This window comes from Panthera pardus, unplaced genomic scaffold, assembly GCF_024362965.1.
Source record: "Panthera pardus isolate Hobbes unplaced genomic scaffold, ASM2436296v1 HiC_scaffold_8, whole genome shotgun sequence".
Taxonomy (NCBI): Eukaryota; Metazoa; Chordata; class Mammalia; order Carnivora; family Felidae; genus Panthera; species Panthera pardus.
Window position 1 is genome coordinate 96,466,098 of NW_026527013.1, and position 19,492 is coordinate 96,485,589.

Sequence of the window (19,492 nt, forward strand, 5' to 3'; positions counted from 1 at the left end):
GGGACATGCAGTGGCATTGCTGGTCAGTCAGCCAAGAGCTGGGGCACAGTTTGAGTCTCAGTGAAAGCATTTCTGGAAAGTTAGAGAGAAGGCATTGAATTTCTGTGAGGGGAGGAAATGGACACTATTCAGTGACCTAAGAGACTGGCCAATGAGACTGGTCAATGCTTAAGATAATAAAAAATCTCTGAAATCTTTCAGAGATGCTCACTAATCTCAATGGGGCAATAATATATGATGTTAGAAAATCTTCCCAAGTTGAACTGTGTTTTCTCTCCTTTGAGGCTTCATATTATTCATAGGTATTAAACACATGTAAATTCTATATCCAGAAGAACAGAAATAATCAGAAAGATAGTTCTTCATTTTCAAATGTCGGTTTTCTACCTTGCTTGACTCTCACAAGCACACATTATCATTCTTTCTTTTATGCTTCTAGTTATTGTTACCCCATGTTTGCCCCACTGCTGCACATACACACAAGGTATCTATGGATTAGTTCAGTAAAATCAATTTTATGTAAACTTAAACTAGGAGGGAGGCATCTTGTCTACTCTTTCAAAATAACAAATGGACCTTCCTTCTGAGTTTATCTGCTTGCTTTTCTAAATATGGCTTCTGATTTTCTCTCTTCATGAATATGCTTATTTGAAAGTCTGAAGTGTTAACTCCCCGATAATAAGTCTAGCCAATGGAAGAATCACTGTTTTAGACCTGGTTCTTGAGAAAATGAGTCCTTGCTAGGTATTTATGCAGAGATCTTGTTCTGAGAATGTTTCTTGTAACTTGAGCTGTCCTGCCCAGTACTAATAAGGAGGAAAGGTCACATTCAGCTACCAGTTCCAACCACATTTGTCCCGTTGTTCTCCCACCCCAAAGATATCCATGGTTATGGTTTTAGGGTCATGGTTGACTTGGCAGGTTTTGATACATACCATTGACCCAGGAAAGAAGCAGTCACCACTGCAAAGAAACTTTGCCCTGATAACTATGATAAATAAATATTTGTCATAGAGTTAAATGGAAAGTGTGTGAAATGCCTGTTGAATCAATGATAATGAATGAAGGAATGAATGAGAAAGGCTGGAGCCTCATGACAATAGCATTTCTGTTATTTCTTTCTCAACATCTTTCCTCTTTTAAGAACCATGATATCTATGTGTACCCAAAGGCCTATTTGGGATCTTTTTGTAGTAGGGATCAAAGCAGGTGGGCAGCTGACCACCTGAGTTCAGGTTGCCTGCTGAAGAATCAGGTTTTATGGTATGATGGAAAATTCCTTTTGTTTTTCAGGATCTCAAGGGTAATAATATTCATCTGTATTGCCTATTGGGACACAAAGAGTAAGATATAGCCCTTATGTATCTTTTCTGAAAAAGTTCTCAAGCTCTTATGAGGACAATAGTTGAACTGCACAGAACCTACAGATGGCTCCTGTCCCCCATTATTAGTCTGTCACAGTTCTAATTTCATCCTCATCTTTCCATTTCATGCTTTCCAGATATGAAAACCTTTCCAGTGGTGGCCTTTATGCATTCTAATGACATGTAGTTAGTTGCCTTTTATCCTGCCTTAGTCTCTCTCCAAAACTATATTAAAAATCAATGATCGTAACAATTCTAATGATCTGATGTGATATTGGACAGTTTCAAGTCTCATCCCAGAATAATGAAAAAAAAAAGTCAAGAACAATAAAAGGATTTGATACTTTTTGCCCTAGATTTCTTTGCTGTGCTTCCCAAACTTATGCAATATAGATCAAAGGTTGTGTGTGGTTTTTGTATTATCAAGGGAATGAGAGCTGTACTTTGGAGTTTATAGTCAAATTGAAGATGTTAGATGATCACACTGACAAAGGCAATAATCTCGATGTTTTTGCACATAAGTTTTCTAACCTATGCTTTTGGATTATCTTTCCCCCTCTTGTAACACAAACTAAATGGGATGTTAGCAGCCCATGGCTGAAATGAAAAACAAACAAACAAAAAAACAAAAAAACCCACAAAACTGAACATGGAATGAGGAGACAAGATGAATGTAATGAAAGATGAAGAATATATTTCTTTAGAAAAATAGGCACATATACATCTTTTTGCTTTTAACATACTCTGTATTAATTTATAGATATACATAGCGTAAGCATTTCACATCATTTTGGCACTGTGTACAATTCTACGGAAAGCTGTGTTGTTTTTCAGCCCGTACTATAATAGCACAATAATGTCTAGAATATTTAGCAATATATTATCACATTTGTACTAGAGCTGCCTCAAATACTCTGTTTTCCATGTTTGTAAACGAAAATAGGAACACCACTACATAAACACTGTGATTGAAAAAATACCTTCTTTTCAGTTCCTCCTTTACATTCAGTAAAGGAGGCTTAAGCCACTTTAGTATCCAAAATACATTTTCACTGAAGGAATATAATTTTTCTTCGGGTGCACTAAATATGTAACCAGAACAAATCAACTTTTTGTTTTCCCACAACTAGATCACCTCTGAAAGGCAGTGGCATCAAGGACATAGATGAGACTTGAGATTTGGAGGGTTTTGGTGGATCTCTTCATTTAGCACAAAACTAAATGATGGTGACTCGGATTACTGTTGCAAATTCACAAATGAATTTCAGGTGCCAGCAATGATAACTGGTTTATTCAGGGATTTTTAAGGATTTTATACTGAGGAAGTGAAGAGAGACGTGGGAATATAATATTGGGTTTTCAGAAGAACCTCTACTTTCATTTTAAATGAACTGGTAGATGGTCAAACTTGTAGCAGTTACTTTTCCTCCTCCTGTCTTGCTAATAGCAGCAAACAAGAGGTCAACTACAAACTGATTTCTAATTAGCCCTACTGAATCTTCCCGGAAAAGTCGGAGATCTTGTTAAGCTTTGAAGCTGGGTGGAAGGCAGTTAATGGATTTATATGGAGTCTTTTAATTACCAGTCTTAAACAAATTTATCTTTTACTGCTAGATAGCACCCAAGGGCAAGAGGTAATCTGCTTTATAAACCTTAGAGTGATTTGCTTTATAAATCCTGGAGCTTAGGAAAGTGGAAAACTCTCTTTAAAGAGAATATTCTCTTCCACTAGAAATTATATTTTTGGCAGTTTTGTGAAAAATTTAGTGATGGATTCTTTGTGACCTCCCAGTGGATAAATGTCAAGGACCAAAGCATATTCAACATGAAGGCCAGCTCCTTCAGCAGTTAGACCTGTTCGGTGGACAAGATTATCCAAAACCAAACTGAGTGTATGATATTAATAAACCAATTAACAAGGTGGCCCATCTAATGTTTTGAGCAAATTGACTCTAAACTTCTTTTTCATTCAGAGCATTACACCTTCCTGCCAAATGCAAGTCTGTCCCCCGACATTCTTAGTCATCTCTATATTAGAAAGCCACTCGGTCTTGCAGAGGTCATGTAATTTGTGCGGTTTACATTGTGTGGATGGTAAAACATCTGAGTAATATTGGAATTGGTTGAAATAAAAAAATTAAAAATCAGATCCATAGCCAAATACGGAAATATTCTAATTCAAAGTCTAGAGTTAAAAAGAAAAGTAGTGACCGTGATTTTGATTTTTCAAAGTTATAAATGGCTCAAGATTAACAAGGAGCACCCTGTTTCTGAACTAGGTCAATTTAGTTGTGTTTCTCTTGGATACTTTGCTTGCATTACTATGACATCTGCATCTCGGTCCTAGATGAAAGATGGAGATCACAAGTGATGCAGTGGGAGACCCCATTCCTAGACTGTCTCCCACAGCAATAGTACCAAGGATAACTTTCTCCAGATTTACTATGGACAAATTCACTTAATAATTCTTCACGAATGATATGCTCAGCTCCTGGGAGGATGGGGATCACTTTAAACACATGGTCTGTCTGTCTCCCAGGAAATGAAGGCTCAGTGATCACGATGTAAGCTTCACATTCAAGCGGATGACTCTTGCTCAATGATCTCCAAAGCGATGACCTCTGCACCCTCCTCGCCCAGGTTGTTGGCGGCTTCGTTCCTGGGCTCCTGATGGCAGATGTAAACCGGGATGTCGCCGGCTTCAGCTGCGGCTGCGGCAGCGGCTGCAGCAGCGGCTGCAGCGTTGGCAGCAGAGCGGCGGGGGTTCCTGCTCCCCCAGCGCTGATCCCACTGGGTTTTGAATTGGGCCCAGTGGCGCTTCACGGTGGTTTGGACCTGGAAGAGAAGAGGTGACCTTGTTTTCGTATAATTGTCAGAAAGGACCTGAGCTGTTTATGAGTGAGCACAATTCTAGGAGCTCATCAGAGGTTAAAGGACATCGAATCGTAATTCTGATCCAAAGGACTGTGCAGGATATGCTCTGGTTGGGGAACATACCATCTTGGCAGAAGAATTTACAAACTGGAGAAGTGAGTTGCTTGCCTAAGCTACCACTGGCAAGGTCATTTGCTCTTTTGAGTAAAAGTCTGTTCTTTAGCTCTTCTACCCAATCAATGAAATTTGACTTGGTTTCATACCCAATATGGTATACATGTCATATCAGAGGAAAAGATTTTGAGAAGTTTTTATCTGCTACCACCTCTGGTAAGGCAGAAACTTTCATCTAAACCTACACATTATTGGTCATGATGGAAACCATTGCACAGTTCTGGGTTTTATGATAATGACTTCATACTGTTGATTTTCCTTTCTCCAACATGGCTTGAGAGCGGATGTGCGAGGTAAAACTCTGGTTAATGGAGTGACAAGCTTTTAAGAATAAAATTTCAATCTCTTTCTATTGAGAAACTTCTAGTACGTAAATAAACTCATCAAACATACTTTATAAATATGATAAACTCTATCTTGAGCACAAGGGAGAAGATGCTAAAGTCAGAAAGTTCTAAATTTGAAAATTACAGTAAGCATAGCTGAAAACAACACAGACGATAATGTTGCTTCCCTAGCTCTGCATTCTACAGAACTGAATTCAATTTAGTAGTTAAGTTAATCTTTTCTGTTGTCTTCTAGCATACAGTGTTTACACATATGCTCCAAAGACTGTGCTCTTTGGGTTTGAGTTCCAGTTTGTTGACTCCATGGTTATTGTTGTTGTTTTTTTCTTTCTTAGGCTTTTCTCCTTTTTAAAAAGGAGATCATGACACTAATTCAGAGTTATGAGTAAGATTTATTGGGGTTATTTAAATCACCTAGTATGGTGCTGGTGCATAGCAGCAGTAATTCCCTACTTTTTCTCCTGTTCTGTCCCCACGTTGACTCCTCTCCTATACCCACCATCTCCAAGGATTTCCCAGTCAATGTGGCTGGATTTGAGAGAGTCAAGTGTCTCTCTTAATATTATCTAGCACTTAATAAAGACCTAGCTCTTTATTAAGGCTATTTGCTGGTTGAAAACTGATTCATGTAAGTGTTTTGCCTCCTATGGTTGTAAGCAAATCAGTAGAAGAGGTACAAATGTCAGCTGTAATATATATAGAGAGAGAAAAGGATGGATTGTAGCCATGGAAGAGGTACAGGTGAGGAAGAACAGAACAGTAAAGAAGAAAAGCAGTTAGGACAGTGCTGAATAACTGAGTATTGACTAGTTTGTTAACCCTCTGAGACATTTCTGTCTAGAGGTCAAGACACAAAGAGAAGACGAAGCCTGAAAGATTAGGTCCGTTTATTTCTAATTGAAACCATATACTCCTTCACACACTATGGTTTCCTGCACTCAGCTAGTGCCATTCAAAATAGCAGTAGGGAGACATGCTCCAGATAGGCTGAACTTGATCACGGTTATTCTTTTCAGAAGGAATTCAGTCCACACCCTAGGTGACCTGAAATCTTGGCCTCATGGGTTTGTCCTTTAGCTATTTACCAAAAATGCCTCCATTTCAGTCACTCGGCCAGGCACAGATAGAAGGGATTCTGGTCCCGTAAGAGCACTCAGACGCCAGGAACAGAGCTGCCATCAGGCAGAAGTGGAAGATTCCCATCCATCATTCTACTGCGTTTGCCTGAGTTGGCTCATCTCTCTGCCAAAGTGGTTTTAAGCCACTTATTGCTTTGACCCTGATTCTCCAATATTAACAAACTGCTGGTCTCTCTCCACCAGCTATATGGTTTCTTCCCATCAGGCCTCTATTCACTGTGTTCCCTCTGACTGGAATGCCCCTCCCCCCACCCTTCACTAACACCAAAACTTGTGTTTTCAGGACTCAATTCTGTTTCCCTGGAAACTTTTCTTAACCCCCTAATACAGAGTTAGGAGTCTCTTCTGTGCTCTTGTTGCACTCATTCTCCATTCATTATTGCTCTTGCTACATTATATTATAATGCTTGGTATGTCTCCCTCTCCTCCTGTGTGTGTGTGTGTGTGTGCATGTGTGTGTGTAGTGTCTATTAAGTCTAGGTCCTTAAATGTTTTAAATGCCAGGTTCATAATCTAGGAACCATCAAATGCCCTGTTGAGGAAATAGGAAATACATTGTTTCAGCATATTTTTGGAGAAGCGATGTCCCCAGACAAAGGGAACTGATAGTTTCTGTGGATTCAGCATCTCTCAAATACCAACATTGTCTTTATAGCTAAAACTTACACCAATATTTAGAAGTATCCAAGGCAGACAGTGTAAGTTTAGAGTGAGTTTGTAAAAGTGCCAGCAGACAAAAAAAAAAAAGTCTTTGTTTTTTCTCACCTGTTCTTTTAAAATAATCCCCTTTGGAGTGCCCATGCATTTTAATGAAGTACCCTGCGTAAATGAGGCCAAAGGGTTTGAGACCTATTTCATGTTTTTAATATTATTATTACAGAAATGTTCATAGCCTTCTATAATTGCATTCCTGAATTATAAACCTGTTCTTTTGTGTGAAGATGACAATCTGCTTCAATTTGTAAACCACACATATAAGAATAGGCCCTTAACAGGATGTAAAAGACACTTGAATAATTATAGTTTAATAGGGCAATTATCTCCTACAATACCACAGGTTAGGCTTGATGCTGCTTTGATCACATGAATAAGGGCATTGAATCTGATTGAAAAAAACAGGGAGACTTTTCATTGCTCCTGAAAAGCATCAGAAATGTTAGAAGAGGCCAATGGGATAAATATACAAAGTTTGAATTGTATAAATTCATCACTCATTCTAAAAGCAATTAACACAGATCACTTTACATTTTCCCTAATTATATCAATTTATTTATTGCCACCTTTAAAAATAGAGCCCTGGACTGAGGGTTTGAAGACATAATTATTGCACCTGGCTCTACTATTAACCATCTATATAAGGCTGGTACATTTGGGCCTCAGTTTCTACATTTGTGAAAAAGAAAATCAGGTTGCAATCTTCATGGTTGGACTTAAATGCTTTTATCCTTGGCCTTGGTTTTGCTTAAATTCAGTATAAGCACCAGCAGTTATATACTGTTGAATGGAAGGTGGGATTTCTCCCAGGGAGTTTTGATTCCATGGATGAAAAGATTTTCAAAATTCCTCCCTCATGCCTTCCCTTGTTGATGCCACAACTGAATAGACCTGCTGCCATCTAAATTTAAGATTAAAAATCATGAGTTTTAAAAACACTTTAAATCCACTGGGAAGTTAAAAAGTAACTATATGCTTTAAATGCTTTTATATGACTTTTTGAAGCTGGATCTCTATTAAATCCTGTTAATTAGATGCTGAGGGGGACTTCTGAATATTATTCATAAAGTTGCCACTGATATTTTTTTCATCCTTTGGGAGCATTATCTTTACTAGTCTTTATCTTACAGAATTTACATGTTTTACAGTTTGAGGTAATTGGGTACTGCAAGATTATAAGATCAAGGTTTTCTAATTCCCTTTCACTACCTACTTTCCTATGTTTGGGGAAGCTTTCCTGTTCTAGAAGGCAAAAATAAATAAATATCATCTATAATAAGGTTAATATTTTTGAAAATATTTAACTATTGTGTTTCTTAAATAACATTACCCTACAACCCTCTCATTCATTAAGTGAAGGTCATTCATTGCTTGAAGAACAAATTAGATTTTGTTTAGAGTAGGTTCACCAAGTGTATTCTCTGATCAGCAGCATCAGCATCACCTGGAAAATGGTTATAAATGCAAATTCTCAGGCCCTATTCTTGTCCTACTAAATAGGAAACTCTTCTGGTTGGGGCCAACCACTCTGTGTTTTAACAAATTTTCCAGGTGATTCTGATGCACACTTAAGTTTGAGAACACTGGTCTGGAACAACAACAAGAAAAATCATTGCTTAGCTTTGAGTCTCCAAGCTGACTTTCTTGAGTCTCTAGAAGGACAAGCTTTGAAAACCAGGTTTTATGGAGTGAGAATTTCTAAATAGAAAAGCTTACCTTTGCATTGAAGTGCAAGCCTTACTGCTCTGAAAACAGAATTTTACTAAAAGCCATAGTACAGAGAACACACAGGATGTGACATAGGGAGAGTTCCTTGCAGACAGGAAGGGGAGTGGGGAGCCCAAAACCCTTCTAAGCCCCAGAGGAAGAGAAGAGAGAGATACAGAGACACAAAGGACCTTGCATTTCCCCTTCATGGGGGAAATACCTGGGGACATGGGGAGAAGAAAGAAAGCAGGAATAACAGAAACACCCCAATATAATAAATCTTGCTCTTATGATTTTGAAAGCACAGTTCTAGAAATTGATAACCCCATAAAGAAGTCCCACATTTGGCTTGGTACCATGTCCAACTTGGTGCCTGAGCAGTGGCTATGACATTAGCTGAAGACAGATTCACAGGCCCTTCTCAGTGTGAAGAAAGGAGGCGGACTTCCCAGGCTCCTCAGGTGGCTCCTCAGAAAACTGGTGTAATCAGAACAGGGGCAGGGCCTGGTCAAGGAGACTACAGAGTAAAATGATCTCTAGGGTCCTCAGTAGTGAGGGGAGCCACCATGAGTTTCAACAGGGGGTGCTAGCATAATGTCAGTTTTCGCACACTCCAATCTTAAACTGAAATCTTCCTCATCATGCTAGTTTGATCTACAAACTATTTTAGCCATAATGCATGGACAATAGCAAGAAACATGAAAAAGGGAGAACATTCACTGTGTTGTTAGTGCTCTCTCAATTTTTAAGCTGTGGCTTGGAAACATTTGAGTATCTTTATAGCTGTGATCATCTTTTTGAGGTCCCTTAGATAGTTAATAATTTATTGAAATTGGATGGTCAATGTCCACACTCTTGGAAGACTTGTAGGAACTATTTGATCCATAAGCACGCTCTCATGGTTACCTCCTGATTCCTACTACTGTAATTCTCCAAATTCCTTTCCTGCTTCTAGTCTTTTCATCCTATCTGATCCATTTGCATAACAGGAATCGCTGATAACATACAGATAAAAAATAAAAACGAAAACTTCAATCTTCACAATCTAACTGACATATTAACCCCGGAAATCTCTTAACATTCTGGTAGGCAAAGCCCAATCCCAACTCTGTCTCAGATGCAGCTGCAAGAATTTCCTGCAGGTTCAAGTGCCCTGCCTGTGTTTCAGGTTGTTCACAGAGGGCCTTGCTGAGATCCACAGGCCTAAAATTCATGGGGCTGTGACATTACATTTGACACAGTAAACAATTTCTATCTTATTAGAAATGTCACACTTGTAGCTTCTCCTGGTAAGAGAATCTTAATTAAAATGGAGACAGTTTCTTTACTTCAAAAAGCAGAGATAACATACTCAAATGAACTAGAAACATTCAATTGTTCAGGAGCACTCCTCAGCTTGCTTTCTATGCCTGACACTCCCAAGACAGCATCATGGTTAAAACATAGTAAGTACTGAGGTATTTTTACAAACTAGAGGATTTTGCAATCCTCTAATGTTTTCAAGGCATGCCCCTTCTGAATATGGTTTTTATATTAGCCCTATATGGGTATTGCTTTAGATGGGAAAATTTATTTTGTATGGCACCTGTAACAACTCAGAAGACAGAGACATACATTCACAGAAACTGATTAAAGATAAGGTGACCTAAGCCCTATTTATTTTTTTATTAGTTTTTGCTATTCTTCAAACAAATGAACAACAAAACAAAACAAAACAAAACAAAAAACAAAGGAAGAGAGACACTTTAACAGCTGGCAGCAGAAAGATGTCTTTTCATTTCTATCCCAGGCCTTCAGTCTAGCCCACAGCAATAGTGAATACATAATATATTTTTGTTGAATGAAGGAATGAGTTTATGGATGAATGGACGAAGGGAGGAATAAAATGTACCAATTAAAAAGGAGAATGAGAATGACAAAAATCCCATGATGCAATGTCGAGGTTGGAGATAAATAATAGGTCACAAAACAGCAAAATATTATAGGTGCTCACTATTTAACTGAAGAAATAAAGAATGGAGAATCAATTAAATGTTAATTGATTATGGTTAGAAAACCATTCTCGTTTGTAATAGAAAAATAATATTTTTGTTTATCTCTTAACAAAATCTGATTTGCCTTGGTATAGAATTATTCTTAATAGGAATTAATGTAAAATTATAAAAAATAATTGTGCATTAAAATTCATGTGGTATATAACTAGAGAACATACGCCAACAAATCTCCAGGGAGGAATCATGGACATATTATAGAGCAGTGGAAGATGCAGTTCATTTAATTAAGAATCAGGAAATTTGGGTTCTAGTCACCGTTCTACAATATACAACTATGACTGTGACATTGTGCGAGTCACATGTTCTTCCTGGAGTGTAGACTTCTCACCTAAAAAATGAGGGAGCTTACAAACCATGTTTCTTGAAGCCCTGGATATTCTGTGGTACAAGTTTAAGCAGCTCCACTTTTTTTTAAATTCAAGTATAATTAACATATGTGTTGGCAGGATTTCATTCTTTTTTATGGCTGAGTAATATTCCATTGTATGTATATGCCAGATCTTCTTTATCCATTCATCCATCAATGGATACTCAGGCTGCTTCCATATCTTGGCTATTGTAAATAATGCTGCTATAAACTTAAGGTTGGACTTATCTCTTTGAATTAGTGTTTTCATTTTCTTTGGGTAAATAGCCAGTAGTAGAATTACTGGATTATATGATATTTATATTTTTAATTTTCCAAGGAGCCACCATACTGTTTTTCCACAGTGGTTCCACCAGTTTGCTTTCCCAGGGACAGTAAGCAGGGGCATTTTTATGCTTTACAGTTGGGGTCCCAGGAGAGATTTCATTGGAAGAAAGGGAACTCTGACTAACTCCCCCCACCCCTGAAAACACTGGCCATATGGATCTCTAGATTTTACTGATCTAAATATTCAGATAATAAATTACTTATTTGAGAATGCTTTTTGAGTCTTAACTTCAGGGTTGTTTTCAAAATGTTGAATAAGTGATATGACACCGGCACCAAACAATGGGAAAAAAAAAAGTGATGAAGCAGGACAAATTGGCTGGATATTGGTTTTGCTTTAGTGAGCAGTTGGGTTTTCCAGAGGAATGGGAGCATGACTTCTCCTACTATGGGAATCCAGAATAGCTTTCACGATTCCTGCTCAAGGAACTGACTAACTTAAGGTGCCATCCAAGGAAATCAGAACTTAGCTGCCTGTCTGGATAGTATCTGCAATTGTACCATAGAAACACAGATAAGATGCAGCTTCAAGTAATGGAAAAAACATGATTCCTCAAGTCATGAAACCCTGCGAGGTCAACTGTAGAAGTGAGAGCAAATGAAATGTGTACAGAAATCCTTTGGGAACTGTAAAGTGCTGGCTTTATATAAATGAGTGATGGTATTATGTGAAATGCATGCTTACCTCGTTGTTGCAGAAGCAGTAAATCACGGCAACGAAGAATCCCTTAAAAAAGGAGGAAAAATAGAATTGAAGTTATTTTTCTGTGCATTATGTTATTTAGGAATCAATATAAATAGCCTGGAGAGGAACATTTCACTGTTGCAACAGCAAGTGAAGGCTCAAGAAAAGATAATTACAGCACTCATATTCAGTGTTTTATTACAAGAATATTCCATTTTAAAGGGATATAGCTTCCAGCTTGGGGTCCAGTGGAGGCATTTCATACTGATATAAACATGTGCTTCTCTACCCTGTGTTTTCTTGGCATTGGGGACTATGATGATAGAAATCCAGGTTGGGAAACTGACTGACATTGGTGATGTTGATCTTCAAAACTCCCCTTCATGAAGGAAAAACAAATGTGGCCCTCAAAATACTGGAGAGGGGAAGGAAAGGTTGAAAGGATGGTGGGAATAGAAGTTCTGTCCTCAGTACTGTGCAGTGGGCCCATCCCTGGACAAATGTTTGTCCTTAGGAAGATTTGTTCTCAAAGCTCATACTCCCCCTATTTCCTTCTTCAGTTTTGGGATTCAAAAAAAGGGGAAACAGGCAGTGAGAAAGACAGAAGCTGTATCCCTTCCAGGTTGCATATATTTGAAAAGGTCCTTCTAATCATATATGAGGCCTAGAAAAGGGTTCACCTTATGTCAACTAGCTGAGCAAGTAGTTGAATAAATACACTATTGGCTTCTTTACCTGGAAATGGATCAGAGAGTGCATCAGGTAATCATAGATCTTCCCAAGCATCTTGTTGGATGGCCTCCAGGGAAAGACGACAAACTGGATTCCCAGCAGGGGCACCAGGATCAGGGTGGCCCTCACAGCCTTCAGGTACATATGCGATTCTGCCTCTTGGGTTTCCCTTAGTTTGCTCACAAGCACGCGGACAATGTTGAGCAGGAAGAAGAAATTGACCTGCAAAGATATGATGTTTTGAGGAAATCATCTGTGTCAGTACTACTGAAGGGTGCCCACTTTCCTCAGTTCTTGTTTATTCCTGGGAGCAGATGTGACCTCTGCAGGACATGAGGGATGGCTTGTGACATGGTGTAATTTGCTAAGCATTGCTGGGAACATCAGTATGACCAGACCCTTTCAGACCTGAATTAACATTTCTTTTTTTTTTTTCCAAATGAGAAAATATTATTCCTGCATATGTAAATATATTAGGTTCAATTCTAAGGAGGGTGGTTTATTCTTTACTTTGATTTTTACGTTTTTACAAAGGAGCATCATAGATGACACTTTTCGATCTTCCTTTTTGGTCATTGCATTATGAAGATTTTCCCTGTAGGCAAGACTACTTAACCAAGGCTGAAATGAGGACCGAGACATTTATTTGTAAAGTATTTGTAGTGGAGACAGCGAACCCAGCCTTCTTTTCTCTTTCATAACATCTTTTTAAAGACAATCACTTCATTGAAGTATAATGCACATTCAGTAAAATGGAGATTTTTAAGTTTACATTCCAGAAGTTTAGAGAAAGGTATGCACCTGTGTAACAACCACTCCAAACAAGAAAAGAGCATTTTCATCACCCCAGAAAGTTCTCTCCTGCTCCTTTGTGGTCAACAACCCCTCCCCTCCACCTCAAGCAACCACTAATTTCTATTACCATAGAAGTGGAGTATTATATAGTATGTACTTTTTTTGTGTGTGTCTGGCTTCTTTGCTTTGACATATTATCGGTGAGATTCATGCATGTTGGATATATTAACATTTCATTCATTTTTATTGCTGACTAGTACTCTATTATATGGGTAATACAGATAATTTATTAATTCTACTGTTGATGGAAATTGGCATGGTTTCCACAATTTGACTATTATGAATAAGCATGCAATGAATATTTTCATACAAGTCTTTGTGTGGACATATGTTTTCGGTTCTCTTGAACAAGTACCCAGGAGGAGAACTGCCTGTTGACATGGTAAGCATGTATTTAACTTTATAAGAAACTGCCAAACTATTTTTCAAAGAGGTGGCTTCATTATATGTTCCCTCCAGCACTAGATGAGAATTCCAGTTCTCCACCCTTGCCAACACTTGGTATGGTCACTCTTTTTAATATTAGACATTCTAGTGGCTGCCAAACTACTTTTGGCTATGATGATTAGTTTTGAAACCAAAGTTGTTTTTAAAATTTAATTGATGATTTATTTTTAAATGATTAGAATGATTCTTCAACCTGGAAGAGAAGTAACATGATTACCCCAAAAAAATTCAGTAAAGGAGAGAGACCTTTATTAACAAATAAACTCTTACGAGGTGTTGGAAATATTCAAGACCTACATCGGTGGGTCTTTGTGAGGACTGTCAGGCTGGTAAGTACATCACTGCTCTGGAGGAGGGCAGAAGAAATTGGCTTTGGACTGGAGACACTGGTTACTAATGAATACTTCTTCAGTATGGGAGCAGAACATGGTGTATGACTCAGACTGTTTTTATTTTTCTCATTCGTACCCCAGGAAAATACTGTCTTTGAGGTTGGTGGGAAAACTAATGTCTAAATATTAAATTTGGTGGTTCTGACACTGGTCACCATATAGTAAACGTTGGGTAGAAACAAAGAGCTTGGAAATAGATGCGGATGGTCATATTCTCCACTACCCCAACTTCTTACTAGCCTAGGTGATTTGGGGTGAGTTTACTTGAATCTTTGGGTCTAGTTTTCCTACTGAGTAAGGGTTGCTTTTTGAAGGGTTGCTGTTAGAAACAGCATGGCAGCGTATGAGAAGTGCCTGAAATACGTTAAGTGTCTGCTGAGAGGGAGTTCCAACGATGGCTCATGTACCAAAGATGAAATGAAAGATGGTTTTGTTTGGCAGAGACCAGGGGAAAAGGTGCAGATGGACTCTGCGGTTTTTCACTTTCTTTATCAGAAACATTTTTTATCATTCCTCAGCCCCTTGATCTTTACTTTTAACTAGAAGCATTTAGTTATAGAATTGTTTAAAGCAAAGTTGTAGCATTAAAAACTATATTTTTGTTATTGTGGGTGTAAAAATGAACTTATGCCCTTTCCCCAGTTGTGTTAAATGTTATTTTTTTCATTTGAAGACCCTCAAATAAAGTTGTTACAGATTATCTCACTATAGATTATCATTAAATTAGCCTAATTTTGAAGTTCAAATACACATGCTACATAGATCCGTCTTTACAGAAATCCTCTCAAAGAGGTAACACTTAATAATGGATTTAAAAAGCAATTCTCAACAACAATAACAAAATAAATAAAAAAGCAATTCTCACCACCAGTGCTGCCATGACGGGGCCGTGGATGATGTAAAGCAAATGGGTTTCCACACTCAGCCAGCAGCTAAAAAGAATAAAAAATAAAAAAATAAGGAGGGAGGGAATACATGAATATAAATGCATTTTATTTACAAATATGTTCACTTAAAAACCATCAAAATACTTACTTGTCATTGAAGTACAGCGCCCGAGTAATAGCATGGATAGTGGTCGGAACCAGTGGGAACCCTAAAAATGTGAGAAAGCAGAAATCACACCTAGTGTCTTGTCATAAGCTACAAGTAGGGTTGCATGGAAAATGGTAGTTTATCTTCAAAAACAGTGGCAAATTTTAATGTCTCTGTCAAAAGATTTCCCTGATGTTTTTGCACAAAGTATTGTTGGTCAAACCAGATAAAAATGCTCTTGGTTAGAACATCATGTGTTTTCAGAATTTGGTTAAGAGCATTTCTAGGTAATTAAAAACCTTGTATGAATTATCCAAGATGGTAGGTACATTATTACTCTCACTATGACTATTGTATCATTGTTGTCTGTGGTGGTGGTGATGATGATGATGACAACTATTAGCTGAGACCAGAAAGCTCTTCACTGAGTGTGAACTGGATTCTGCTATAGAGAGGAGTTGGGTCACCATGGAGGGAAGTGACCTGGGACAGCTTATGGAGGCAATCACCTGAGTGCTCTGAATGCCTCGATGATGTTCATAGTGTTTTTTGTAGGTTTCTTGTGTTTTTGTCTGTTTATATCACATGCATTGATCATGTTTTCTTTCTGTAAGAATACTTCAGAGCAGTACTGCATTCCCTACCCTCTGTAAGTTCTAGCTGCAGAACCCTTATTAAGGCAGCTTACCATCCACTTCCCTGAATAAACTTGAAGGGCTAATAAAAAACAACTTTGAATTTATAAATGGAACAATGGAGGTCGTGACTGGCAATGCATTCTGTCAGGGTACATGTTTTCAAAATTATTTTTCATTCTATCAGTGTAATCTAGAATAAAGTTGTAATTCTTGTAAAACAAAATTTTTTTTTCCTCAGAGGTACCCCTGCCCAACAGAATATTGTTTGATTTGGTTGAGACATTTGTGGGAAGACTTTTTAAAATTATCATCAGATTAAGAAATGTATCTGAGAAGTGGGTTAGACCTCCACACTTTTTTTAATTTTTAAAGAATGCTTGTTTTTGAGGGAGAGAGACAAGAGTGTGGCCAGGGGAGAGGCAGAGAGAGAGAGACAGACAGACAGACAGACAGACAGAATCCAAAGCAGGCTCCAGGCTCTGAGCTGTCAGCACAGAGCCCAATATGGGGCTCAAACTCAGGAACTGCGAGATCATGACCTGAACTGAAGTCGGATGCTCAACCGACCAAGCCACCCAGGTGCCCCTAGACCTCCACACTTATTTTCTGTGAGTTATATGCAAAAACAGCCTCAGCTTCTTAACCCATGAAGCATATAATTCAATAGGGCTACTGATTAAATGCTTAGCCTGGGAGAACTTTGAGTTAGACTATTTGCACAAAATATAGTTGTATTTTATTCACAGCAGTTCTAACATAGCATTTCCCCACTTGGGTTTTAAAAACAGAAATTCATTCTCTGGATTTATTCTGAAACTTACGTTTTAGAATTAAACAGCAGAAGAAGCATATGGAGATCTCACTCTCACCACATCATTTTGGAGAGAGGAAAATGTGTTCCTTAGTGTACAGAGGAGCATAGACCCCATATCTGCTGATTCCTGGTGCTCTTTGCCTTGCTCTAGCCACTGATGTCTCTTTTATGCAGTTTGTTTTCTCCTTCCTCTTCCTCTCATCCCCCAGGCCCCAAGAGCTGTAACAACCCTTCCTTCCACTAAAGTTGGTGAGAGTAAAAATAATCCTTTCTCCCTAGGATTCTTTTTCTAGGGAACTAGATAAATTCTGTGTGTTCATTGTAAAAGTCCATGGGGGGAATTCCTTCTTTGATTTATAACAAGAGGAGAACCAGCAAGGCGAAGAATCAATTTGAAGAGGGTTGTAAAATAAGTAACTTTTCTGAGAGCTAAACTTCACTATTTGAAACTGCTTCAATTTGAGAGAAGTCAACTAGTAAGTGGTCCTGTGCAGATTTGTAAGGGAGTAACCACCAAAAGAAGCATTCTTTCACTTTCTCTTGTAGAGAACTGAACGACCAGGTACTTTTGTCCCAGAGGGTGATGTTCATTATGTCTCTTATGATTTTTAGGATCTGTTCCAGATCCTGGAGTGGTAATATTATTCACAGCTGAAATGAATGGATGGGGTGTGCGTCACCTGGAAACAAAGTTAGGTCTGAGGACATAGCTTTCTTGGGCTAAATCTTCGCTGTTCCACTTTCATACTCTTTTTGAAGCACAGGTTATGCCTTATTTCATGGCATTGTAAAATTTGGGATCTATCATACTGTTTAGGTGTGAAATAATTTCAAAAGGACAATAAAAGTAATATCCAGTGGAAATGCCTTCTCTGCTCCATTAAATTCTTTAAAGATTCTGTGACACTATTTTTCTTGAGAAGTCATTTCAGTTGCACTTTTACTTGTTTTACCCCGACCAAAGATAATACTTGCCTAAAGTTCTAAGACAGAACTATTGCTTTAAAATGCATCATCATGGTTGTCTCTCAGTTTTGTTCTTAGAGATGGTGAAGAGTTTGGTGGAATTATGGAGTGTGTGTGTGTATGTGTGTGTGTGTAGGGGGAGAGAAAGATAGATTTATGTCTGGCATGCTAAAAAATAATTACATTTTAGAACTTTATTGGTTGACTATCTGTCTTTCCAAACATCTATCTATGGGGAAGTGCAAATCCTCATGCTTTTAAATTGATGATTCTATGCTTACCTTACTGAGTGCAATGTTCCTTAGGATTCCACTTCAATCATTCTGATAAAGTTTTAAGTATTTTCTGATTAAGAAAGGTTAAGGTATTCCATAAACATTTTACTTATATTTATTCCTTTCTTTTTGATACAGCTGAACAGCTTGTTCCTTTTTCCCCTTGAATTGTTTATGCGTGTTAAGCAGATGTCTTCATCAAGCTGTCTCTGATGATGTCAAAAGTTTTATAACTAATTCACAATGCATCAGTATGGAAAGAGTAGTTATAAATTGTTCCTTCCAGGGTGCCCTCATCTCTGCTGAATGTCATGGGCAAGAATAAATTTATAGCCTTTTGCTTCCATGGAAAATTTTCTGAGTATGGCAGATAGATGTTTTTGAATAGTCAAAACCAGTACAAGAAATATGCCATACATTTTATTTCATTGGAAATAAGTAAAATACATCAGACAGAAATGGTCTGCGTGCGTGCGTGTGTGTGTGTGTGGCAGGCTGGGAGTATAATGTTATTTTCAGGTCTTCAGTTGGAAGGCATCTATCTGACCAGCACCAATCATTACTATTGTGATGATCAGAATTACTATTGGGGGCATTAAACTGTATCCAGTTGATTCCTGGTATGATCATCTTTGGAGGACTAGAAATCTCTGACAAGGTATGTGTGAGGCTGAGAAGGTCAGGGAAAGGTAAGGTCAGCCTTCTGTGGAAGGACACAGCTAAAAGAAAAACATAATAAAAGGCTATTTTGACCTTTGTATTCTGACCTGTTTTGAGGACAAGGAAGAGTAAGAGAACCTAGCACTTGATGTGGGACTGGCAGGATAGTCACAAACTTTCTTTCTAATCTTTCTGGATTTTGTAAATCACAGAATGAGGGGAGCATGAAGGAGTAGCCCACAAGATGAGGTGGTTTGGGGTGTATTCTATATGGGCTTTCTAGTGCAAAAAAACCCCTCTCCCATTTTTTCTGGATGGGTCACCATCCCCAGACATGTCTGCACTATGTGATTAATATCCCTTTCAAAGTCTTTGACCATGGTTTATTGAACCATGGCTGGCCCCCTAACTTCAGCTGAACCAATCAGATTTTCTTGTCCTGCTATTCACAATTGGGACTTAGAGACGAACATGTATCTAGTGTTTCTGTGTACCTGGAACAGAAAAATGCGAGCTTGGGAAAATTTGGGGTGGCTTGTGTTTACCATGAGGACTGGGGGAGCAGAGATCTTGTGATCTATGTTCTGTAGACAAAGAGAAGTGTTAAAACATATACTTAGAAAAAAAGAGACAAAAGATAGAGGGAGAGTGTTCCCGGTCTTCTGGTCTTAGTGTATAGTTCGTTCAGTAGCTGAGCTGTGTTTCAGATCTTGACTTCTATGAGGTACTCTAGATTCTGATAATTTTTCTCTTTTTGTTTAAATTAGAAAATTGTATTCTCTGTTACTTGCAACCAAAGTGTCATAGCATTATTAGCTCAACAATGAGACTGCCCAAATATCTGCCCTACTAATTCACCATTATAGACTTATTCCATTGGTTTTGGGTCATGTGTTTTGTTAAAGTCCATATACTCCTATTGGGGA

General features: G+C 38.2%; 1 protein-coding gene across 1 annotated transcript in view; it reads right to left on the minus strand.

The window, feature by feature from the left end:
* Positions 1 to 2,140: 2,140 nt before the first annotated feature.
* Positions 2,141 to 19,492, minus strand: part of CALCR (calcitonin receptor) — a 155,114-nt gene continuing 137,762 nt past the window's right edge. Inside the window, exons 9-13 of the mRNA XM_019443328.2 lie at positions 15,214 to 15,274; positions 15,044 to 15,110; positions 12,488 to 12,706; positions 11,753 to 11,794; positions 2,141 to 4,199 (exon numbers count right to left, since the gene is read on the minus strand). Of these exons, the coding sequence (XP_019298873.1) occupies positions 3,942 to 4,199; positions 11,753 to 11,794; positions 12,488 to 12,706; positions 15,044 to 15,110; positions 15,214 to 15,274 (647 nt within the window). The 3' untranslated portion in view covers positions 2,141 to 3,941. The remainder of the gene's footprint in view (positions 4,200 to 11,752; positions 11,795 to 12,487; positions 12,707 to 15,043; positions 15,111 to 15,213; positions 15,275 to 19,492) is intronic.